Source organism: Pleuronectes platessa, chromosome 15 (genome assembly GCF_947347685.1).
Source record: "Pleuronectes platessa chromosome 15, fPlePla1.1, whole genome shotgun sequence".
NCBI lineage: Eukaryota > Metazoa > Chordata > Actinopteri > Pleuronectiformes > Pleuronectidae > Pleuronectes > Pleuronectes platessa.
This window is the reverse complement of record NC_070640.1, coordinates 3,534,402-3,559,723: the sequence shown is the minus strand read 5'-3', so window position 1 is coordinate 3,559,723 and position 25,322 is coordinate 3,534,402. Positions and strand designations below refer to the sequence as shown.

Here is a 25,322-nt window from a genome sequence, read left to right as displayed (position 1 = left end):
GAAGATAAATCTAAATCTTAACCTTTTAATGACACAGCTGCAGTTATAACTGATGAGTTCCAACATAATCAGGAACTGTTTGGGTAGATTTTCAAGAAGTGTGTTCAAAAAATCAGTTTTAATTCACTGAAAAAATGAAGTGTTGGGTGTTTTGACTTCCAAAGATGCAGCAAATGATTCTGAGGAACTTGAACGGATCAGTTTTTACAACACGCCTTTTTCACAGCAGGCAATCACATTAGTCAAAGTCATTAAGGCTCCAACTAAATGGAGTGAAAAAGGACGATTTTCTGATCTTTCATAGACTATGTGATGATAATAAAATGCTGACATTTTATGGTCTAAACAGTATTACTTGAGAAATGAATCAATTGTTAGTGACCGGTGTCTTGAGAAAATGTGCAAGTAAAATAAGAGAATTAAAAAAGAAATGGCCATACTTATGCAGTGGTATGATGCTGTCTTAATGTTTTAAATAAAGCTTTTTTAGAAAAAATCATGTCTACAAATTTTCAGAATAAGATTTGTTGAAATGAGCTTCAGGTTTTTACCACGAGTTTACGTCGCCATCTACTGGTGGAATCTGTTTAGTGCACAGTGCCACTGACCGAAAACGAGTTCTAATCAGAATTTGAATTAGAAGGAATTTGTTGGTGTATAAATGTATAGAATATCTAAATAGGAAACAAAAATAGAATATGAAAAATACTATGACCACCAGGGGAGGGATTGTGCAATAAGGTGTAACTAATACTTTAATTTGAACTCTTTCAAGAAGCCCAATCACCCACAGACTTTTAACTGATATCAAAACTTTGTTCGATGTAAAGAAAAACACTTTTCTGAGATGTTTATAAAACATCTAATTTAGATCAAATCCAATCTGCAGAAAAGTTTAATTAGTTGGTTAATTGTGTTGCGTTCACGGCTCCGCACGAGTTGGAAAATCCTCCTACAACACTTGGAGGCTTTAAACTAATACAGTCATTTAAGCCTAAGAGTAATTTCTTAGATTTAAGTATTTACACTCGGTAAAGTAAATTATTTAACAGACGCTCAGGAAACAGGGGAGGAGAATTTAAATTAAATCAAACATTTGACTCGCTGAATAAAGTCGGTTAGTGTTCGGCTTTGATTTGCAGCAGTTTTTTTTCTGAAGGGTCCCTGAACGCAGCACTTCCAGTGTCCCAGGCATCACTTCCGGTAGATGAGGTCAACGTTTCCCCTGATCCGCCATTTCAGTCCCGGACTTTCTTGTTGCACATTAGTTTTCAAACAATTCTGTGATTTAAACGTTTTCACCCGAATTGAATCCGCGTTCGAGCCTCAACGTCAATTCGGTCCGCGCCAACGCCTCGATGCTATTTAGCGGAAGTTGCTAACGCGTTAGCATCGTTTCCCCGGGCGGGCTGCGCTAGTCGAACCCAAAGTTTTGTGTATGAGTCGCGGGTAGACAGAGGCCTGAAGCCTCGGACGGGATTTCGCAGCCATGGCCGGAAATTTTGACGCAGAAGACCGAGGGAGCTGGTACTGGGGGAGGCTGAGCCGCCAGGAAGGGGTGTCCCTCCTCCAGGGGCAGCGGCACGGGGTGTTCCTGGTGCGGGACTCGATCACCAGCCCCGGGGACTACGTGCTGTCCGTGTCGGAGAACTCCAAAGTGTCCCATTATATCATCAACAGCATCAGCAACAACCGACAGTCCGGCACAGGTAACGTCCGTTGCTTCGCCTGCTCCACCCGCACGCTCATCAACTTCACTACTGAGATTTGTCCTTTTCCCTGTCTGGAGTTCCAGGATTTAGTCCCATCCCCGCCAAACCCCACTGACAAAATGTCCATTTCAAAACGATCGCAGACAATTCGCCAAAATACGGTCACTTTAGCACATGTTTATGTAATAGTACTTTTAATCAGAGTGTATTCTTCAAATCGGCATGTGTTTAACATGTTCTGCACAAATTTGAACAGAATTAAAACTTTATTAACATGTGCTCTGCTCATCGCCCCGCTCCTTTATAAGCTGTTGCTAACGAGCTAGCTCCTCTGGTTAAAGCAGAAATCTGACTTAAGTTCCAACTCTTTTAAATTGAAAGTATCCATTCTTAACTTCATATATTCTGATCCTCTTGTGCAAGGCATGTAAAAAGAACCAGGCTGTGTAGACAGTGAAAGTTACGTTGAAAGTGTGTGTTAGCAAACTCGCGCTAAAGTTAGGAGCTTTTTACATGGAGTCTGGTGAAAGTTTTTTTTTTAGCTAGCCAGCCATAAACAACCACTCGCATATAAAACTCTTAAACTTGTTGTAAGGGTATGAACACATGTGTCCCGAGGCGGTGGTGCGTCCGTGTAAAGGCAGCAGCTCAGCGGGCAGAGGTGCAGGGAGGTGGGCTGGGTCCTGCTGCTGCTGCTGGAGGGATGAATGGAGCTGGGCTGTCACAACTGGAGGATGACTGGTCAGATTGGCGTCTGTGGAATGTCTGTGATCTTGCCCTGGTGCACAGACACAGCCCCGCTCTCAGGTCTGCCTCTGCCGCCGCTGTGCCTCCAGCTCCTCGTGGCTCTTGCACAACTCTTGAGAGCTTCCTGAGGATCGGGTAGTTCCCATCGAGTTGCAAATCAACAATCGGGGACTACTTTTGTGAATTATCTTATTGTATTACAACATTAAGTGATCGGTGTGTTGGACTGAAATCAAAGTTAGACTTATTTTGCGGTGCATTTTGAATGATTTTAGAATATAGGACAAGAAGCCGACTATGCTGTTTGAAGGTCTTCTGCTCAGGTAGATGTTGGCAGCCACCAGCGGATGTTATAATGTGGACATAACCTTCGTGTCACCAAGTGTTTCGACCTCGTAATCAACGCTACAGGTCGAACCTGATGGTACACAGAGGCTAAAGGTGAATCTGACTGGCTACCGGCTTGTATGGCAGTTCTATGAGATCCATGTGGCCGCTCAGAGGATCAGACATCAATAACTCTGTCTTTTTTTAATTGAACACTGTCCAAACATAGGACAAGATGGAGAATATCCCTTGTTAGTTCTGCCGCACTATTTAAAGCGGATGTTAGGGACATGTGTTCATTCGTGTATAAGACTAAAATCTGTGAGCAACTTACAACCTCTGAAAAACAAATATATTAGAGAACGAATGCCACAGAACTTCTTTTGTCATCCAGCTTTCATCACTGAAGATGGATACACAAATAAAACAATCCAGGAATACACAACAATGACTTTAATTAAAATAAATCTTGTGTACGCTACAAGACTCTACAGCGAGAATCCTGCCGATAAGGGTGACAGCTCTATCCTGTAATACCGTCAGTATTATCTGATTTATTATCGAAGCATATCATTGAATTACCGCAAACATTTTGCATTCATTCCCATGAGGTAAACGGCAAAACAACAACATAACATTATTCCTGTTTGTGACCCTGTACTAGATTTGTTCAGGGTATTTGGGCGGCTCATCGAACCCCTGCTGTGATAATGTTGGTGCTCCATCTGTTCACTTGCTGTCACGAGACCCACCGCTTGTCTGGGACATCAGATTAATATGAAACATGCATGTATTTTGTGTGTATGAATGAGAAGTTGCCAAATGGGCCTTGGGTCCTGTCGTCTGCCCGTTAGTTTCCACAACAGGACATGATTAGACGGTTAATCCTACATTTACAACGTCTGAGAGTTGGTCAGTGCTGGCACTCATCATGTGCGTTCAGGTTCTGTCCACAGATGTCACAGTTTAGCTGATTGTTTTGTTTCACTTGTGTTTTACTTTCCACAAATTCACAAAATCCCTTTTTTCTCTGCCAGGTTTGGCTCCTCCTCGGTTTCGGATCGGAGATCAGGAGTTCGAGGCGCTGCCGACCCTGCTGGAGTTTTATAAGATCCACTATCTGGACACCACTACACTCATAGAGCCCATCAGCAAGGCCAAGCACACGGGCTTCGTCCCCTCTGTGGGTGTCCCAGTGCAGCCGGACGAGGCCGAGTTTGTCCGGGCACTGTTTGACTTCCCGGGCAATGATGATGAGGACCTCCCCTTCCGCAAGGGTGACATTCTGCGTGTGCTGGAGAAGCCTGAGGATCAATGGTGGAATGCCGCGAACCAGGAGGGCCGAGCCGGAATGATCCCCGTGCCCTACGTGGAGAAGTACCGGCCTGCCTCGCCCACCAATGCCGGTCTGGGTCCCCCTTCTGCTGGGGCAGGACAGGGGGGGCAAATTGCAGGGGTAGCAGCTAGCACAGACGGAACAGGGGCCTCGCCGCCCACCCCTTTGGGGGACCCAGGCCAGTACGCCCAGCCTGTAGTCAGCACTCAGCTTCCCAACCTACAGAATGGGCCCGTGTTTGCTCGAGCCATTCAGAAGAGGGTGCCCAACGCCTACGACAAGACAGCGCTCGCTCTTGAGGTAGCTATCCCACCCTCCATTCATTCATTCTCTCCAAGACTGTCATTCTATTAACCTCTTTCACTTCTCTGGTGTCAGTTAGGAAACAGTAGAGGCAGCCTAGATTGTCCTGGTCCTTAATGGCTCACTCATGCATGTGAGCATACACACAGTCTCTATACAAATGCAAGCTGACAGTGCACATGAAGACACTCACAGTGGGATGTCTTTATATAGAAGGACAGACATGGATCCTGTATAATGAGTCTCCTTTATGCTGGATTAATGTGAATGGTACATTCATTACTGCTGATGAAAAGAGGCACATTGGCTTCAGTTGTTTTCTCAGAGCAGATAAATCAACAGTTTGTTGGGAATAGAATAAAATGGAAACAGTGGTGAAGGTCAATAAAGACAGTTTGACAAAGACAACTCGCCTTCTGGTGGATAAGGAGCTAACTGCTAACGCACCAAACATAAACTCCATGGATTACATCTGTAAAGTAGTAGGATTTTTTATGGAGTTTAAAATAAGTAGCCAAAGGCAGCTGGTTCAAATAGGACTGCCTGTGCCCTGGCAAAATGTCCTAGTGAGTCATGTGAGAATAAATACATCAAGAAAATGTCCACAGAACTCGAAGTGAGCGGAACTAGAAAAAGACAAAAATCGCAGGATGAAAAAAGAGGAGCCATGCACGTAGAGGACGGAGACTTCTACTCTGGTGCCGATCCTCACCTGAGTGTCCTCCACATGTTCGTGTTGTGTTCCACTTTTCTTTACCGTTGATAAACAAAAACGGGAATACTCACATTTAGAGAAGGGAAACCCAGAGGATTTTTATATCAGGAAAGTAAATAAAATAGTTGCTAATTAATTTTCTTTTGAATGACTCATTAAATAATAAAGTAATCCTTTCTTAATAGTGGCACTTTTCTAGACACTGCATTAAGAGGAAAGCTGAATTAAATTAAATGCATTTACAGCTGAATTATATTTTATTATTGTAATACATCTCATCTCTTAAATTCCCGTGCTGTCAGTTGTTCTGTGATCTCTTTCTCTCTCTTTCTCTTTGCCACCTCGTTTATATGAGTCTCCTCGAGAAACACGGACGGCACCATTTTGTTTGATATAAGAATAATGGAAGACGGTTTATATTTGGTGCTGCTGTGTGTTGATGGAGCAGACTGTGATAATGAACCTCTGCTGTTGTTTCAGTGGGACAAGGTATATTTGTGCCGTCCGCCCAGATGTAGACAGTGGAGTTAAGATTCAAAGTGCTTTATTTATCAGCAATTTACAACTGGGAAGGATATTCCCTGTTTAATTATCTATTTTGCTGTTCTGCATTTGTAAAAATGAAGATGGGTCGGTCAATTCCACGTCAATTCTTTGTGCAGGCCAGATACAATCTGAGTCGGACATTGATCTTGTATCGATAGCTTCGAGTTGCATGAAACAGATTCTGCCACCGAGCGGAGAGAGACAGTGTGTCAGCTCCATTTCTATCTCATTATTCATCCCTGGTGTTGTCGTTTCACAGGTGGGAGACATGGTGAAAGTGACCAAGATCAACGTGAACGGCCAGTGGGAGGGCGAGTGCAAGGGCAAACGAGGCCACTTCCCCTTCACCCACGTGCGCCTGTTGGAACAGCAGCAGCCCGATGAGGAGAGCTGAGAAGCACACGCGCTCCCATCACCTGCGCACCCCCCGTGTTCAGAAAGATTTATACAAGCACACAGTATATGAACTTACGAGTAAAACCAATGAGGCGCTCCTGACCCTGCCAGCACAAAACGTGTGTGGGCTGATGTTGCCTAATGTCGTCTGTCACACTAAGAGTTTACACTAAGGTTAGGCTGATATCGGTTGGCCTATATTAGCTTCTTGTTTTAATTCAACGTCACACATCAGATTTGTCTTCCTCCTCGACCGTGGCCACAAGTCTTCACAACCTGCAATGAAACATTTCCAGCAAGTAGATGGTGACCGTTATGGATATTTATTGGTGTCAAATATAAATTGAAAACACACATGGGAATTCTTTACCTCTGTCCTTCCACTACAGAGAGAGGTGTGTTTAGCCGAGTGTAGCTTCATGGTGGTCCACAACTTCCAGTAACTTCAACGCATTTTTGTTTTTTACTTTTTGTATAATTGTTGTTGAGAAGGCGTAGAGGTAAAACATTGTTTTAAGGTTCACTCAAACCTAACCTGGTTGGTTAATGATGACTTTCAGTTTGGGTGTTTGGTCGATACAGCACAAGGCTCTACCTTTTTTGTCTTGTTTCTATGTGTTGGGCATTATTTATTACACACTAGATCCAGCAGCATTCTCAACTGGGATGGCACTGGGTGGAGAACTCACCTCCGCCAAGACCCAACAGTCCCTTTCATTTCAATCAGGCTGCATCAAATCGCAGAAACTCAGAGATACCAGTTCCCTGATTATTTTAATCTAAATCTATGCAACCAAACTACAGTTGTAGAAGTGAACAGTTTGACATTAGAACAATTTCTGTATCAAAGACCAGGGTTCTTATTGAGTTCCCCCTCGAAAGAAGCTTCTAACGCTATGAATTGAATCAGGTATGATTGGTGTAGAAGGTGATGATAGATACTCAGTGTAAAAGGTAAGAAAATTGACAAATTAAAAAGATTGAATTAGAGTCTGACTGAAGTGGACTCTCAGGGGGCTGTTGTCAATACCAATATTTTAGATTTTTAAACTTTCAATACCAAAATATCAGCTGTCAAAAACATTGATATTTTTTAAGAATTGGCGGTGATTGAGAGAATGTTGCCGTCAAATTATTATGACGAAGAAATGTAATCGAGGCTAGAAAGAAAATACAACCAAAGATAAACAAAATTGTTCTTCAAATATAAACACAAATGCACATCTTTACTGCATTGTTTACTCAATCATGTTCATAAAGACATAACAATACGTCTGTGGAAGATTCATATCGGCTGATTTGTGTCAGCTGATGTTTCAGTCCGGCTCTAGTTTGAATATTGATCCGGACAGTTCCAGCTGTATCAGGCACCAGTGACCGATATCAGTCAAACCCTAGTTCACCCCCCCCCCCCCCCCCCCCCCCCCCCCCCCCCAGTATTGAAGTCTGCACTGCACATACAGCTACACAGCAGAGTCAACCCCCCCCACCCCCCCCTTCCTGCGTATCCCCGGATGGTTCGTTTCATTCATACACAGAAGGGAAAAAGAACTGATTGCACACCGGAGACACAACGCTCAGCTTCTCTCACAGAATCATGAATCAGTGGGTTTTATTTGTTTTTTAAATGCCAGACTTTGCACCTCAGAGCAAAATGATCAAAGACTTTTCCTGACGTCGCGTGGACGAGGACAGTCGGCCTCGCATGAGGACGTCACCAACTTACTACATGCTACACACACTACGAACCAAGTCCTCTTTTTTTTTTTTATACTAAAAGTGGAAAATATTATTATAGAATTGACTTTATATGAATATACACTCCTTACATGCTAAATACTGTAGAAAACCTTTTTCCTTTGCCTGTTATTTTATGTTCCTCTTTTTAAACACTATCGGGTGCAAACATGGATGACTTCAAACGCAGCAGTGTGAAAGAACAAACTGAGCAGCCTGTGGCGGAGGATGGAAGGATCCCCCGTGGGCTCTTTTTAGAAGATGAGAACGAGGGATTTTCATTTGTCTTCCAGCAAGTTTTTTTTATGACTCAGCTGCAAATGTCTTTAAGAACAGAATCCACCTGAAACACTATGCTTTTCGTTTTTATATTTAAAAACATTAAAACAGACATGATGCCACTGTCATTTCTTCTGCCACTAAAATGCTGTGATTGTCACTTCCTGTAGGTTTATCCCTTTCTCAGCTTTTTCCTCAATGAAAACACGAGATGATTTCACATTAATAAACAACTCTACGGGTCATGTCAAATTTCAAATAAAGTTTTAAATAGTCCGTTTCTCAGCTCAAACTGCTTTCAGGCCTCTTTCTTAAAAACAGGGTTTTGCTATTAAAGGAGACACATTCTGCTCGTATTCAAATTTATAATTTGAATTGATATTTCGTTAAAGGTTAACAGGCTCTAATGTTCAGGAAACACATCACTGTCCTCAGACTGTGCATTGCTGCTCTTTTCAGCCTCTGTCTGAAACATTTGGTTTTAGCTCCAGTCTCTTCAAGACCTCCCTCTGTTGTGATCGGTCAACTAGTTCCAGCGCGTGTAGGAAATGTGGCCTCTGCTCTTCCTTTACCTGCCTTTATTAGGGGGCGTGGCAGACTAGCCACAAAGCATGTCGGTTATCACGATGACATCATGATGATGCCAAATTGCTCCCTTTACTGGGGGCTTTTACATTCACAAAAAAAAACTAAAGGAAAGAAAAACTGAAAATGCATCATATGTCATATTTTGTGTTTGCCAGTTTAAGCTATCGAACACTTAAAAGGTGGCTTTGAAATGGATGATAAATGGTGATGAGACTGAAACACAGTAACCAGTGAAAATAACTGTTTTTGAGAGACATTGTTCAAATGGGAGAGTTTGGTTTGTTACACTTTCCGAATCAGAAACTCCCATGTAAAATGACCCATGGATGAGAAAGATGAGAAGTTTAGTTGCAGCGGACCTGAAACCTCAGTCAGCTTGAAATAATAAATGTTGAGAAGGAGAACATCACACAGTCATCAGCATTAGACCTTATCACTTCCTGGATTACACATTCGGTCAAGGGTGCAGGACTTTTACTTATAAAACAGATGTAGAAGAATGTATCTATTTCTGCTTTCATACCAATATAGAACACAGTAGTTTTAGACGTCCCAAAATGTCCTATTGAGTTTATAATGTATTTATAAATTGTGAAATTTTACACTAATTTGTTTTGTTATTTGGGCTCAAATTTAAGGAAAGTATTTTTTTGTATGGAACATAAATGCCCCATTTTTTTAGTTTTTTTTTACCATTATTTGTTTAACATCTCTGAGCCACGTCGATGGGTCATATGCAGCTCTCTCTCTCTCTCTCTCTCTCTCTCTCTCTCTCTCACTCTCTCGCTCTCTTTCTCTCTATATAAACACTTTCCGTGGTTCACAGGCCCAAGTTTGTGTGTTTGTTTGTTGAGCTCAGCAAAAATATTGGAATTGATCACATTAATGATTAATATTCTGATAGAAGTCAGCTTTTGTGGAACTACACGATTCACGACCTGAGTGCCTCCCTGGTATAAGTGGTATTTAGGTGACCGGTTAACACTAAACGACTGTTGGTGACTAAAGTTAAATGTCTGTAAATTGCTGCTGCAAATTGGGTGATTGGGGTTCAGTAATATTTTAAAACAGAACAATAAATTTGTGTAACAAAAAACTGAAAATGCAAAGTTTGATGTCAACTGTATTTTATTTGGTTTGATTTTTTGCATAATTTTACAAGACATTTTATGGGAAATTGTTCCTTATGACACTTCCAATGGAAACACGTGATTGTGCTTCCCAGGTCTCTTCATTCTGACGTTTTAATCTTTGACATATTTGCTTTAATGCCCTCATGCAAAGAGTAACCTGGGTATTTCATTTACATGCATGGCGCTGACCTCCCACTAATCGTTGCCTTTAAGAGAAAATATTCTCATTTCAAAGTCATTAAAAAACATTATTGTGAGCTGCTGCCCCTTCGCAATTAAAGACCATTTCCCCTATTCCTTCATTTGAGATAACACTGATCACTCTACAATATACACCTTATCTCCTTCACAGCTCAAGAAAACAAAACAACATTGACTTCACAGCTCGAGAAACAATGCCAAATAATGTTTAACTATTATTTTTCTATTTTGCTATGATCATTTTCTGATATGTTGCTTTTGTGCCGTTTCACCCAGACTTTGAAGAAGACCGGGCAAAGAAAAAGTATGAGGTTTAAAAAAAAAGGGAGATTGTACAATATGTCAATAAGTATTATTAAAATATATCATCTGAAGTTACTCATAATTTTTTTCTGTAGCATGTAATGTGTTAATATACCTAGTCAATAAAAAATATACAAAATTTTAAATCCAGCCAGTAGGCCACTGTCTACTAAAAGTTAAATGTTAATGCACACAGGATTTGTCTTAATGTTGAATTTGAGCTTAATACAATCTGCTAACGTGTTGCGACGTTAAATTAGGGAAAAAATAGTATTTAAAGAATTTTTTGTCTTGATTAGTGGACAAATAACTTGTTTACCTTGAAGGAGTGATTATGATTTTTTCCTTTATTTTACAACACTAAAAAAGGATCTAGGAATTTTTAAACTAAAATTAAATTAAAGTTTACAATATTTATAAAAACTATAGTTTAATACACGCTTACATTCAACACATTTATACATAAAACATTCTGGGGTTTGGTTTTAAGTTAATTTTGCATAATTATTTACCGTTTTAAAGGCAAGTGTGATATAGCCAACAATATTGTTTCATCATTTTTAAATATAAATATAAGAGCCCGGTTGGATTTATATGTATGCCGAATTGAAGAGGGGCTCAAATGGAACACAATCAAGTGAATTGTTGGGATATTTAATACAAATGCCGGGTGTTGGTGCTGAATATGTGGGTGTGTCGGGCGGGTCTGGTGCGGCCCCCTGCTCCTGGCTCTGGATTCGGGAGTCGTCGGGAGGGTGTGTACACGATCACCGACTTGCGTGCGGTTCCCGGATGGAGCGGCGCCGCCATCTTTACGCCACTGTCACCGGTGGGTCTTCGAATCAGCGGAGCCGCGGTGCAGTAGCTGATCCACCGAGCAGCCGACTACCTTCCCCGCCTGTTTCCCACCGGGACGCCACGACCAGCCGAGCGCCATGGCGGAACGAGAAGAGTGCGTGTACCAGGCACAGCTCGCCGAGCAAGCCGAGAGATACGACGGTAAGCCGCCGTCTCAGATTCTGGTGGGAGCGGAGCTGCCCCGGTCCCGCTGCCCCCTCCTGCCTCTCCCTGCGCGGGCGGCTCCCGGGCGCAGGTAGAGCCGTTCACATGGAAGTGTCTGTTGCAAGGAGGAGACAAAATGGCGGAGATTTTTCCAGCGGAATAAGCCGCCGGACTGTTTTATTTAACCGCGTCCGCCTCCATGTGAGAGACCGGCGGGGATGAGTCGGTTCGGCGGGCGCTTCGGTGTCTGGTTACCGTTTACATTACGCGCTGAGCTAAGCTAGCACCCCCCGGCTAGCGTCGGTTAGCACCCCGTGTGTGAGACGCTACCTACCGGGGCTAGCCTCTCCTCAGCTCCAAAACGCGTCAAGCCAAACTCAATTCAAATGAAACACAGCAGACAAACACACACTTCACCCGGGTGGAACCGGGAGCAACGACCCGACTCATCCTGGGTGTATCTCCCCAGAGAGAGGCGGTGATTTAAAGCCATAACTTAGCATCGGCTAATGCTAACAATCATGTGTTCCGCAGGGGAGGACCATGCTAGCTGGTCCCACTAGTTTCAGCCTCTGGGAAACTTCACTGGGATTATGATCCTAATAAACAGAATACAAGTTATATTACTTTTTAAAAACTCATAACATCAGCTGGTTCCATTACTCTTTAGTATTTGTATTTAACTTGTATGCTGCTGCTTTAGAGAGGCCAGGGCTGCTTGCATTTTATATATTGTAAATATAATTTAATTTACATATTTTGTATACAGTAAATCTATTTAATGTCTGGTTATATTTCTGATATTTAAATATTTAAATCTTACCAACGCCTGCATTGCTTGGCTGCTATAATGGAGAAGCCAGTCCATGGAAAACCACAGGGGTCAATACATGTGTGCTTGACCACATGAATGCATGAATATACACACCAAGTATTAGTTAAATAATTGTTATGGTCAATATCCCAACTAAGATTCAGTATGGTTCTGTTGTGCCACAGAACTATTCATCCCCTAACATTGTGCGTTAGTTGTGCGGCACCTTCCAACATTGTTTGTAACCTTTCTGCAAACGGACTTCATTGTCAGTAGATGTTTTCCCTTCCTCCTTTTTCCATATGCAACGAGTTGAGTCAGTCTAACCCCTCAGGTTATGTACGTTTCTCTAAAGAATACCTACAGAAACTGAGAGGCAGGGGGGAGGACCATGCTAGCTGGTCCTTCTGGTTTCAGCTTAGGGACGTGCGATATTTATCATCAATGATATTATCTTAATTGTTGTTTTTAACGTTGTTCGAGCTCACGTTTTTCGAGATAATGATGATTCATGCACCAAGCTCTGCATGTCAATATGTTTGGCCGATCAGATGGAGCCCTGCTGCTCTAGATCATAAATGAGATTCAGATCTTTGACGGGGGGGTTTCCATCAGTGAATCATTGTTGGAAGAGAATCAGAAGAGAAAAGAGAGAAAACCTCCGACTGTGGAAACTTCTAGTGATCATGTTTGTCCCGGTTCAGATTCATCAATATGAGCAGTTGATTGTATAAAAGAATTGTGAAGTTTATTTATGATCCCAGAACCTGAGGGTAGTAACAGCTCACACACACACACACCGACTTCACTGCTCTCTGTGTTGGTCTGTCTCACTCCCTCTCTCTCTCTCACACCCACTCTCACTCACAAACAGTGTGATCGGGACCATGTCTAAACTCCGTCTGAGTAAAAACAACACATGTTATAAACTTGGTAAATGTAAGTGGAGGAGAAGGGCAGAGCTCTGTTTGGTTTGATGCAGTCGCTGCAGCGCACAGCGTGAATGATACAGACACAGTAAATTACAGACCGAGCTGCTAAAGACTGTAAAAAAAGGAACTTTTCACTTCCCAAACATGTGTGGAAAGACCCAAATTAACACTAAGTGGACTTAGTGGAGCTGTGCATGGCTCCCGTGTGTCTGCCCTGGGTCTGCTGGCACTGTGGACAGGGTGTGCGCCTTCTCCCGGCTGTGGAGCCGTCGTGGTCTCTGTCCATAGCCAGGGAAGGTTTATGTCTATCATCACGATAGTAAATGTTATCGCATGTTTTTCATATATCGCACACCTTTTTATTTCAGGCCCTTTTTTTTTTATTATAAAGAGAGTAAATCTATTTATTAATGTCTGATTATTTTTCTGATCTTACCAAAGCCGGCATTGCTTGGCTCTTTATAATGGAGAAGCCAGTCCATGGAAAACCACAGGGGTCAATCTATTTGTTCTGTATGCAACTAGTTGTGTAAGTCTAACCCTTCAGGTTATGTACATCTCTCTAAAGAAAACCTACAGGAACTGAGAAGAAAAAGAGCTCGGTGGCGATCAGGTGTTATCAGTGTAGGAGGGGTAGTCGACTAAGTGATTGTGGCGTTCGCTCCTTCATGTTAGGCCCCTCCCTCATTCCTGTAGGGATTGCATCACATTGATCAGTTCAGAGGATCTCTGGAGCTTGACATGTTCAGAAAATGCTTCTACAGAGCAGGGAGGTCATGGAGTGTATTGGAGTGAGGCCTGGTTGGAGGGTGAAGTGATCAAAGCAGCATTCTGCTCCTCCTGGCTTGTAACCACTGAGCATCAGGTTTCACCAGCATGCTGCAGAGAGGCCTGCTATTGGCTTCAACAGATAACACCCTGTCTGTGCAGTTAAAAGCTGATTGATTCTTGCCTGAGGGTGAGCGGCCTTAGCTTGGTAGGTGTGACCCGTCGACAACTTTAGTTACAACCACCTGAAAACTACCTAACCAGTTTGTCAAGGTGCAATATCTTCTTGAGCTTCCCCATGTGATTTGGTCCAAGAGGCTCCGTGCTGTCTCTGTTTATTGTCACTTGACGGGGAATCACCATCAGAGCTGAGTGTTAAGTATTATTTTTCTGCGGTGCAGTTGCTGATCCGCTGAGCAGCCGAATATCTTCCCCCCCTGTTTCCCACCGGGGCGCCATGAACAGCCACAGCAGCCGAACCCCAGGGCGGAGAGAGAAGAGTGTGTGTACCAGGCACTACTCGCCGAACAAGCCGAGAGACACGACGGTAAGCCGCCTCTCAGATTCTGTTCGGAGCAGAGCGCCTGGCCTCGCGGCCCCCCCCCTCTGTCTCCCTGCGCAGGTAGAGCGGTTCACATGGAGGGGTCTGGTGCGAGGAGACAAATATGGCGCATGTTCTCCAGACGAATGAGCCACTAGTTTTATTTAACCACGTCCGCCTCCATGTGGAAGGTCAGGGATGAATTGTCAGGCGCTTCGAATACTGCTAGTGATGGTTACCAGCCGGTGTTGGTAACAATCAAGCCAATCTCAATTCAATAAATCTCAGCAAACAAACACACGCCTGGAAACACACACTTTGCCCCCCCCGGCAATCATGTTATGTCATGTTTGGAAAGTGAGAGAAAAAGCTAAATCTCCTGGAAAATCCAGTTTTGCTTTTAGTTAAGAATTTACTAACAGCTCATCTTCCAAACCTCCATTTAGACCTTCGACCATTAACACCTGAAAGGCCCAAGTTATGCTGAGGAGCAGGTTATAGTCCACATACTAGTTTAGGGATAAGAGTGTTTGGATAGGCAGCTCCTGGGTGTGTTAGGAATGGTAGGAAACGCTGTGAACATGTCCCCAGGTCATGTTACATGGTAGCACATGAAGTTTCATCATCCTTTCAACATAAACATTAGTCACTGCTGGTAACTGTGGTTGTAGTTGCTGGGTTTAAGGATCAGCAACTTAAACGGTTGGTTCAATTGGTGATGAACAAGGACCAGGGCACTGATAAGGTAGCATGACATGGTGGATGTGAGTAGCTCGGTGGTTCTCACACATTTTCTGGCACGCCCCATTCAGAAGCAGACTCAAGCTGATGTAGATGAGTAGATGTTGGTAAATAAGTGATGTCCGAAGGGTTATTCATATATACTTTATACTTTTCCTTTAGTTAGGGATTGAAATATAAAGAAGACGGTGTAAGTATGCGAGGGGATTTCATTAACAGGTACATATTTGACAAGAAAACCCTGAATGACGAAAAATATACTTTATTCAAAGTCGTTTTTCACCCAATCTTGTGGTTTTTGATCATTGAAGAGCAACTGAATTCAAGTTTGTTTTAATAAAGGGTGAAAAACATTCATAAATTACTTATAAATTATATATTTTCCTTCATATTCTGTTCTGTAAACCAATACAGCTCAGGCCAAGATGTCTTCACATCTATTTCTTGTGCAGGGAAACTTTAGAAACCCATCGCTGATGTCATTTGTTTTCTCCCTGTGTCTCTCCAGAAATGGTGGAGTTGATGAAGAAAGTGGCCAGTATGGATGGTTATCTGAACGTGGAGGAGAGGAACCTGCTGTCGGTAGCGTACAAGAACGTGATCGGAGCCAGAAGAGCCTCCTGGAGGATAATCAGCAGCCTTGAACAGAAAGAAGAATCCAAAGGCGCGGAGGACAAACTCAAAATGATCAAAGAATACGGAAAAACAGTGAGACATTTATATAAAGCCAAATATACTAATTGTTTACGTTCACAGGTTGTGGAGCATTGAGGGATTGTGTTCAAATCTTTAGATGGTTCTCAGTTACAAAGGTTTGATCCAAGAAATATAATAAAAACAGCTAATGCAGATAATGGTATTATAAACTAATCATCTTTGTCACTTTTAGAATCTTCTCTGTTGCCACAACCAAAGCAGTGAAAATATGATATTTTCCAGGGGCTTTTACTTTGAAATTCTACATTAGACTGTCCTGATCTTGTCTGGGTGATGATCTTAGGTGGTGACCTGTCATTGTGAAATTAGTTCTGTGGAAACGGTTAGTTTCTCAATTATGTTGATTTGTTGCTTGAATTCAATTTCTCTTCATTATAAAGTTTGACTAATTTTAAACTTTTTAAGTCTCAATTTAATCTTAAATAGTGTCAGGGGCAGTCGTAAACTCGCATTGTTAATTTGATTTATTTATCATTTCTTCATTCAGTTTAATTAATTTTATTACCACATTAATCCATTCATGCATCCACAGACAAATGGGAAGTCCCATTTACCGGAATGCCGCTTTTATTTTGAAGTCACTCTTACATATTCATTATTTAATGCGAACTGTGAAATGAGTGGAGGCTGGTTTGACCCCAGTCCTGCAATGCTGTTTACAGTGTCACCTGACTGACCTGGTCCCTTCCTGGTGAACATGTCGCTTATTATTCAGTATTTATCTCCATCTGAGGCCGGAGCTTTTCTTCTTAATTCTATCCCTCTCTGCTCCACCTTTCTTTTCTTCCTTTCTTTCATTCTCTCCCTCTCTTTCAAAGCTCCTCCACTGACCGCTCGACTTTCAGAGCGACTGGTGACATTTCACAGCCCAGCAACACTTTGTTTAGTGAAGTAATGAGGAGGGCAGTGACCATGAATCTACTTTAAATCACTTTTTTCATCTCTGCTGCAGAGAAACTTGTGCTGCTGGCAACACTGCTGAGTTCAGTGAAGCACAGCAACCCTCCAACCATTCAGGGGTGGGGGGTGAGAATTTCACCCGCAAGCCAATGTGTGAAATCAGTGTTTTAGTCACTTTGCTTAGTGAGAAAAGTCGGGGTCCACTTTCTCTTTATACATTTTGGGGATTTTGTTTTGTCCTTTTAATTTCCAGGGTTTTTTAATGTGGGACTGAGCAATGTCAGAGCTGTGTCTCTGACAAACTAGAACAATTGATGAGGTGTCTAAGTGCAGAAACTGGCAGCATCCCATTCTAGTATCATTTAGCATATTGAGTTAAATTAATATTAGTGCTGAGATGTTTGAGCGTAATAGTTATAAACAGCAAATGTATATCTGAATGTAGCGAGGACTTTCAGTTTTTGGGTGCGGTGCAAGTTTCAGGTCACTGAGTTCAGGGGACGCTAACATGAAATTCCACATGTTGGTGACAGTAACAATGCTTTATTATCCCCTCCGGTGTTTCCCACGGAATTAATTCAATCCACTGTGTAATGGGCGTGCACATGCGCGTGCACTGGTAAACAGGCTATACAGTGAAAGTTGTTGTGTGAGAGAGAGAGAGACTGTCTGTGTGGATGGTAACAATGTAACGGAGCTTGGTGCAAGAACTCCCGTTCACCACAAGTTAGAGATCTCTAATGTCATGAGAAGTGCGGCAGGAGAAATTAGAATATGAGCTGTCGCTATCGGGATAACTAATGGGAATCACTGCCCCCATAATGTCACGATGACGGCTTATGGAATCCAAACACAGAGTTGTATTATTTACAAGGACGCGTTGCAGTATAGTGATGTTAAAGATGTCAGACTCTGATGTGTCTGACACGGACCCTGAAGCCGAGGCTCGATGGACCCAGACTCCTTCTCAGAGACAAATGCTTCCATGGGGACTTTCTACCAGCTGTCCTGTGCATCCCTGCTGCTGCTGCTGCTGTGGTGGCTCTCAGACCTGATGCCACTTTCGGCTTCATTTAAACCACCTTGATTTAAATCAACCTTGAGTTGTTCTGAATTCTCCCCTCTTTTAAGGTTCAAGGAATATTTAAATCCAGAAGCTGTAATAGTGAAGACGTGAACACACAGATCACTGATGTTTGTGTGTTTGTTCTGCAGATCGAGAAAGAGCTGAAGGCAATCTGCAACGACATCCTGGACGTGCTGGACAAGCACCTCATCTTAGGTGCAAAAAACGGAGAATCTAAGGTTTTCTACTACAAAATGTACGTATATGATAAATGTTTGTAGAATCATTCATTTTGTGAATCTCACCATTTCTAAATCCTCAAGTTTCCTGGTGATCGACTATTATGAGTTTAGATTTTATGTATTTAAGCCTCGTCCTGTTGAACCTGCAGTGATTCCTCACTCAGTAACTAAATGTGGTTCCTTGCTGAGCAGCCTGTCTGTTGCAACATGAACTAAAACACGGTTGCTAGGTGGAGTTAATCTGTAGCTGGGCTCATTACACTCTCGACTCCTATGAGTCATGTTTGACAAGTTCCTCTACAGGAATCTTTTACCATCTGTCAAACAGTTTTTTGTTCATTTTCAGTCATAGTTTTCATTCAGATTTCAACATTTCAGCTGACGTCAGATCAGCCCCTGAGTCTTGTCCCAATAGGAAATGTTTACAAAGGGCTGGTTGAGTTGCTGAAGAGGGAAAAACCAGTGCACACCAGCACTCCCCGCTCCTCCTCGCCTTCAAATGAACCTGGCATTGCTGAGACGCGTTTATGGACTCGTAGTCTTCCTGGAAAAAAAATCTGGAACACACAGCTCCAAGCCACAAAAGATATCATGTCTGTGCATGAATCTGTGGCTCTCTTAGATAAATAAATAGATGAGTCAGCTCCTTACAAACGTTCGAATGGATGAAACGTCACCATGAGTATATTTTCCCAGCAGACTCTTAACAGAAGTTCTCTGAACCGGGCCGTCCAGTTGCATGTTGTTCAGACGCGTCCTTCTGACGGCACTAACCTGAGTTTCTTTACCCACTCGGCTCAGTAAAGGCTGAAGATGTTAGTTTGATGTTCAGCTCTACATGTTGTTGCTTATAATGGAAAGAAAATCTCCTGTATTATTGAGCTTCTTTGATAATACACGAGATAAAACACCAAGAGGAAATGCAGTAATGCCAGGAGGACAACAAGTTATTTTGTACATGATCAATTAAACACCATAATGATAACCCACCTTGAGCCAATATTCAAATGAAACCTAATGTGACAAGAAGATGTCAAAAGCCTGACAATCAGCTCTGTATTAATCTCTCTGTTCCTTCTCCTCCAGGAAGGGAGATTACCACAGGTACCTTTCAGAGTTCGCCACAGGCAACGACAGGAAGGAGGCAGCAGAGAACAGCCTGGTAGCGTACAAGGCTGCTAGTGACATCGCCATGATCGAACTCCCTCCAACGCACCCCATCCGTCTGGGGTTGGCCCTGAACTTCTCAGTTTTCTATTACGAAATCCTCAACTCGCCAGACCGTGCTTGCAGGTACGTTTCCTCATGTGGTACAGTAAAGGATGGGATTATTGTGAACTTAATCATTAATGATTTGTTTAAAACATTGACATTACCATAGAGAGGAACTTTTAATTGCAGTCGGTTTAATAACGGTCTAGGAATCTGCAGATTGAGGAAAAAAAACAAGTCAATGATCCCTGATCCAAGCAAAAATTACACATCCAATATCATTTCTATTGTCTACTTTATCAAATCATGTTTGCTGTAGTCAAATTGTCAGAAACTAAGATGTTTTAGATAAAGAATATCAGAAAACTGGCATCTAAATAACCTACACATGGCTTCTATCCATGTGGATACTCAGATTCAATGCCTCTGCATCACAGCAGCTGTTAACAGACTCGAACAAAGACTGCATGACAGTACAGATGCTCCCACACGTCAAGTTTATTTGTAAAGCAAATGAAAAAACCAGAGTCGACCTCACTGCTGCAGGAAATAACTGAGATGTATTTCAATGGAAGAGGAACACTAGATGATAAGTGGTCGAGTTCTGGATCAGCTACAGCAAATGTGGGAACAATCACGATTTAAACCTTAAGCCTCGACAGAACAGCTCGGACCTGAGGGATCTCTGAGTGGACAGGAAGCTCCAAGCTGTGTCTGAGGCCATTCAACACTATACAAACATATGTATATATATAACCCGGTTGTTTCATCTGTGCCTCCTCCCGTCTGTCAGGCTGGCGAAGGAAGCTTTCGACAGCGCAATCTCTGAACTGGACACGCTGAGCGAGGACAGCTATAAGGACTCTACACTCATCATGCAGCTGCTACGTGACAACTTGACACTATGGACCTCGGACGTGCAGGGAGATGGTGAGAGAGCTCATTTCCTTTTCTTCTCAGTCCACTACCCGTTCATTAATAAGTGACGCTGACCGATGATTGGCTCCCTACTGTCGGTGCTTTGACAGATGTCCTTGTGTTTTAAAGAGGGATGATTGCCCTCGTTGCAGATTCTGAGAGACATGTGTATGATTGATTAATTAATGAGTCTTTAGGTAAATTAGCATCTAGAAAACAGAATAACCCTCTTACCTTTTCTCTAACCTTTCCTCCCAGTAGAGTGGTTCCTCTGAAACCAGCAGCACCACCCCCTCCCCTCTGCTCTAACTTCTCCTCTTCCTCGTTCTTCTGTAGACTCTTAAGGACAACCCTCTCCTTCCCTCTTCCTCCATTATACAAGTGTATTTTGTAAGTCATCTCTCCTGCCTTGGGCTCCCCCCCCCCACCTCAGTCTTGTCTCACCAGCCACACTAACGTCCTCACAGCAGAGTTCGACCTCTGAAGCATCGTGGAACTCTGTCTTTTCCTCTGTCTCCAGGGTGTCCGCGAGTCAAGTGAAGTTGTTTACTTCTCACTGGAACAGCTGATTACAAGTCACCATCCAAGAGTAGCAACGCGGCTCAGTAGCATTTGATTGGATCCAAATGCTTTCCAATCCCATATTCATTGACCCTGTCCTGGCTCATCTTTTACTTTAGTGGTGATGGGGAAATGGAGTCTGCCTCTGACTGAGGAGCTGCTGCAGCCGTATTGTAGAAGCTAGATCCAGTAAACATCTCCCAGTACTATATATAATAGATATTATTATAAATGTCAGTCTGACTTTTAAATAAGTTCAGGTTTATCGTTGACTCCTTCTAAACGTAGATACCATGGGCTCTATATTTACCCCTGATTGGAAATGGTCGACAAAAACATTTGGACAGATGAATGTTTCCCTCTGTGGGGGTTACAAAGATGAAACTAGATGTGACTCCAGCCATAAAAGATCAGAGCTTACGGACACCCTGCATGCCAGCAGATCATTCCTGTGTGAGGCCGAGTTTGGAAACGTGTGAACGCGGCTCAGTGAAGTGACAGTTAACCGACACGCTGCAGTAACAGCATGCGTCTCCTGCTGCTCGCTCACATCCCAGTGTGCTGTGGCGCTAATGAGCACGGTTACGGTTTCTATTCTCATCGCGATGGATTCTCCGTCCTTTGTTATTTGTGCCTCTTTAATTCTTCATTACACGGATGGCTGTGCTGTCTCTATGGCGACTTTTCCAAGCAACCACTCTGTGCAGGTTCACGAGGCTTTTTCACCCCGTCAGCCAATCACAGACCTGCATGTTGTAGATGTAGAAATGACCAAGTTATGTTATTAACACACATCTGAGCTGATCCCATTCCTTTTAAACAATATCTTTCCCTCCTAAATTTCAGTTTAAATCTTTAAAAGGATGAAACAACGGCATATTTATTTACTCACTTTACAGTTCGACAGAATTATTATCTTAATGTTTGAAATGTAAACCCTGTCAGCACCTTCCTGTGGCTACATGAACGTCAGTCCTCTTGACAGATCTGTTCTTTATACTGACTCTATAGAATATATTTATATAGAAATGCTGACACTGTATAATTTCTGCAGTTTCATTATGCTGTTTGCACTGATAGGAAGTTTAAATTTGGAAAAGCTCTCAAAAATGTGCCTCAGTCGACATTTTAATTCTCCAATCTTTCCTTCAAGTAACTGTTACTTTACACCATAGTCTTAATGATGAGATTTAATTTGTACAGTTCCAGAAACAGTGTTGGGATCAGTTTGTTGTATGAAATGTGCACAGCCTCACTAACATTAGTGACAAGATCACTGTGTCTGAAACACTGACTGCATGTTGTGGACTTAAATAGAGAAAGAATGATGAATTCTATTCAATTAATAATCATATGTCAAGTGTCAAATGACAACATACTTTATCTCAAGGCTCTTTACATGAGGTCCAGACCTTCAATATTCCCACTATGATAAATGTAATATCTTCAGAAGTTGTACAAGTGTACGTGGGCAACTTCTTGATCAAGTTCCCGAAACAAGGTTGGGATCCAGAAAAATTCCAGTTTCCTTCGTACACTTGTACAACTTCTGAAGATATTACATTTTAATTTGGTTTGAGAGAACAAAACTTTCACTAAGATTGGAAAGAGTTGTCTCCAGTGGAAACTTTCTGCACAAGTTTGTTATTGTTTGTCTTTGATTTTACGGCTGAAATGGGTTTATTTCTACAGTTTGTTACTCCTAAACTTTATGTTTCAGAAACTTACTCAAACAGACGTATGAACAATGTGGTATTGTTGTTCATGACGAGGTGTTGATCACGTTCTAGTGTCTCTTAACTCAGATGTCCATTTGAAAGAGTTTAACCCAAAAACAAGTGTGTGCTTATAAAATCAAACCAGGATTTAATGGATGTTTTTTGCAGAAAATGTGAGTCCAAATATTAAAGTGACATTTTATACATTAAGGTCGTTTTCACGGAAACTGGAGACAATATATTTATAACCTTATCTGGCAAGAGAAACCAAATAAAGATGTTATCAAGTTGAATTATGGGATTTTATGGTTGAGATCACATTTGGGGCCAGAAGACGGATCATCTTGATTTCTGGATGTTTATCGATCGACGTCGTGGAAGCTCCTCCAGCGTCGAGGTTTCTTCTCTGATCTGTTTGTGGCATCTTCATCGAATGTTAAGGTAATGACAGCATCCGTGTTTTTGTTTTTCTCAGCTGAAGAACAGAACAAAGAACCAGTGCCAGAAGTGGTGGACGAGCCCCCCCCAGAGTGAACAACACAAGACAAACCCTCCTCCTCCTCCTCCTCATCCTCCCTGGTTTCTACCCCCCCGGCCCTCGCTCCTGTCCCCAGCCACCGGTTTTCAACTGGGTTTATACTGCAGCCCACTCTCTCTCTACCTTTTCCTCCATTTCCACCCATCTGTCACACCTGCTCCCAGTATGCACGTCATCTCCCAGTTCCCTCAGGATCCTCTCCCAGGGCCTCAACCTTTATTTTTCCTTTTCTCTTTGGATGACTCGTCTGTACCCTTTAAGGTTCATGTCCTCTTTACTTTTTGTGGTTTTTATTTTTGCTTGACTTTGCTCTATCATCTGTTGCCAAGTATGCCTGCCTGTATTTGTAACACACATGTGTGCGAGTTTATTTAAAGACGGAACTTTGGCGTTCAACTTTTTTTGTTGTTCCTGCGTGTGTGTGTTTTATGAATTCATCGTCCATGCTCCTGTCGGGTCGGTTTAGCAAATTGCTGAAATAAAGCGGTGATGGAAGGTTCCAAAGGGACGTGTTAAAGCTTTTAGGAAGAACTAAGTGCCCTGTTTACTTCGTGGTTACCCCACCTGCTCCTTCAACAACACATCAATGGATCCTTTTTTTAAACGACAAACAGCAGAATGCCCCCCCCCCCCCCCCCCTGTCTCCCCCGTCTTCAAGCATCACTCTGACCTCTGCTCTCGTCCACTCTCGGACCAAGTATTGTGCTGCGAGGCTGGAGCTCTTTTGCTAATGGCAGATAGTTAGGTAATGGCTTTTTAGCAGTTTGTGTGTGTGTGTGCGTGGGAGGGGAATGCTATACACTCTTGATTGTAACGTAATGCACTATATTATAAAACAAAAAAGGTTTGGGAAATAGAGGCCTGCTGTATCTTTACTCCCCTGACTCTTCCAGGTTTCCTCTTCTCATCTCTCTTTCCTCTCTTTTCCTTCTGTTCAGTTTGTGTAACGTGAATCTGATTTGTACTACTGGATATTCTCACCGGAGCCACAAGTACCATCTGTATTCTTACTGAAGCGCAGCATGGAATTAACATTAAACTTCAAATTGAAAAAAAAATATAATGATTTCAAAACAAGGGAGATGTTTTTTCATTGTTCTTTTTACAGGTCTGGTCTCACAATTGAAGGGATTTTAGCCACTAGAGGGCAGTGCTGGACAGTAGCAGAGGAAGATAGTTGCTTCAGATAAAGGCAGTGATGTATATTTTTAAATAAGCACAACTTGATTTGCAGTGGTGCAAAAATTCAGCAACTAAGGCCACCTTACGCTCCTCTGCTGCACTTTAGATACAGTTACAGGTTTCTAGCTTGATAACAGCAGCTGAAAATAGGCTGACACGCCCCATGACACCACATTTAGATCCACTGGATCCAAATTGTGTGCGCACAGATAACAACCCCTTAAATAGTCAGAATCTTTTTCAGCAAGATTCAGACATAATTCTAGTGAGAAATCAACGAAAGTGAAAAATAAATTAAATCTGTATCCACACTACATCCAGTACTTTGTCTGTAATCCTGCTGACAATCAAACAGATGAAAACAAACTTCTTGTTGGAGGTAAAGATATGGCATGTAAAAGTAAAAGTGTAATTTAAGTATTGTCCTGCTTGATGCCTGATGATAAAGTTACTGTAATATTTGGTTTAGTTGTCGAAGGTCAAGCTCACTGTGACCTTACAAAACATTTGATTTGCTCTTATGAACACGTCAGAAACAGTTTGTACCAAATTTGAATAAATTCTCTCAAACGTTCACTTTGAGTCAAAGATGAACTGATTATATTTTAGTGGCTGAAGGTCAAGGTCACGTTAACGTCATGTTCTCCTGAACGTGGTGTCCAATGGTCAGCGTCACTGTGACCGTACAGAAGTTACAAAGTTGTTGCTCTTTTGAACACGACATCTCAGAAACAAATGGATGGAATTTATTCAAACTTGGTTAAAATAATCACTTGGGCTGAAGAATGAAAGGATTCGATTTTGGTGCCTGGAGGTCAAAGGTCAAGGTCAGTGTGAACTCACCTTGTTGGAAAAAGATCTCGACAGAATAATGTCATCACATCAGAATCATATCACTTTGTCAAATAATGACACTGTACATTGCAATTTGAAATTTGTTTTTACTTAAAAAAGATCAAAATAAAGTTGTACAATTGAACCAAAATAAGACGCGATGTTACACTTCAGCTCTAAAGATGGATGGCAGGACAAACAAAGCTGATTTCTCTCCGCTGCACACTTCCCTGACCAGCCACAACGTGTGTGAGGGAGAACTGGGAGTGATGCCTCTGACCAGCTCCACCACTGGCTGGCGTCTCCGAACACG

General features: G+C 42.4%; 2 protein-coding genes across 3 annotated transcripts; both read left to right on the top strand.

Annotated features, from left to right (window-relative positions):
* The first annotated feature begins 1,194 nt into the window (after positions 1 to 1,194).
* Positions 1,195 to 6,676, top strand: LOC128457180 (adapter molecule crk). Its single transcript, XM_053441751.1, has 3 exons — positions 1,195 to 1,709; positions 3,824 to 4,422; positions 5,946 to 6,676. Exons 1-3 carry the CDS (start codon positions 1,490 to 1,492, stop codon positions 6,078 to 6,080), a joined length of 954 nt encoding a protein of 317 aa, XP_053297726.1. The 5' UTR covers positions 1,195 to 1,489; the 3' UTR covers positions 6,081 to 6,676.
* Positions 6,677 to 11,130: 4,454 nt separating this feature from the next.
* On the top strand, positions 11,131 to 24,070 carry LOC128457234 (14-3-3 protein epsilon). 2 transcript variants are annotated; one of them, XM_053441847.1, is made up of 6 exons: positions 11,131 to 11,322; positions 15,630 to 15,829; positions 17,954 to 18,060; positions 19,133 to 19,339; positions 20,052 to 20,188; positions 22,931 to 24,070. In XM_053441847.1, exons 1-6 carry the CDS (start codon positions 11,259 to 11,261, stop codon positions 22,987 to 22,989), a joined length of 774 nt encoding a protein of 257 aa, XP_053297822.1. In that variant the 5' UTR covers positions 11,131 to 11,258; the 3' UTR covers positions 22,990 to 24,070. The 2 variants fall into 2 exon arrangements, with proteins under 2 accessions (XP_053297822.1, XP_053297823.1); XM_053441848.1 differs by lacking the exon at positions 11,131 to 11,322 and adding an exon at positions 14,146 to 14,386.
* The last annotated feature ends 1,252 nt before the right edge of the window (positions 24,071 to 25,322 follow it).

Bases quoted from the DNA above. Each gene is read 5' to 3' on its own strand.
- LOC128457234 (XM_053441847.1), top strand. From the start codon at position 11,259: ATGGCGGAACGAGAAGAGTGCGTGTACCAGGCACAGCTCGCCGAGCAA. The intron at 15,830-17,953 runs GTGAGACATTTA...TTTGTTCTGCAG, and splicing joins TCAAAGAATACGGAAAAACA to ATCGAGAAAGAGCTGAAGGC. The intron at 18,061-19,132 runs GTACGTATATGA...CTTCTCCTCCAG, and splicing joins AAGGTTTTCTACTACAAAAT to GAAGGGAGATTACCACAGGT.
- LOC128457180 (XM_053441751.1), top strand. From the start codon at position 1,490: ATGGCCGGAAATTTTGACGCAGAAGACCGAGGGAGCTGGTACTGGGGG. The intron at 1,710-3,823 runs GTAACGTCCGTT...TTTCTCTGCCAG, and splicing joins CAACCGACAGTCCGGCACAG to GTTTGGCTCCTCCTCGGTTT. The intron at 4,423-5,945 runs GTAGCTATCCCA...GTCGTTTCACAG, and splicing joins AGACAGCGCTCGCTCTTGAG to GTGGGAGACATGGTGAAAGT.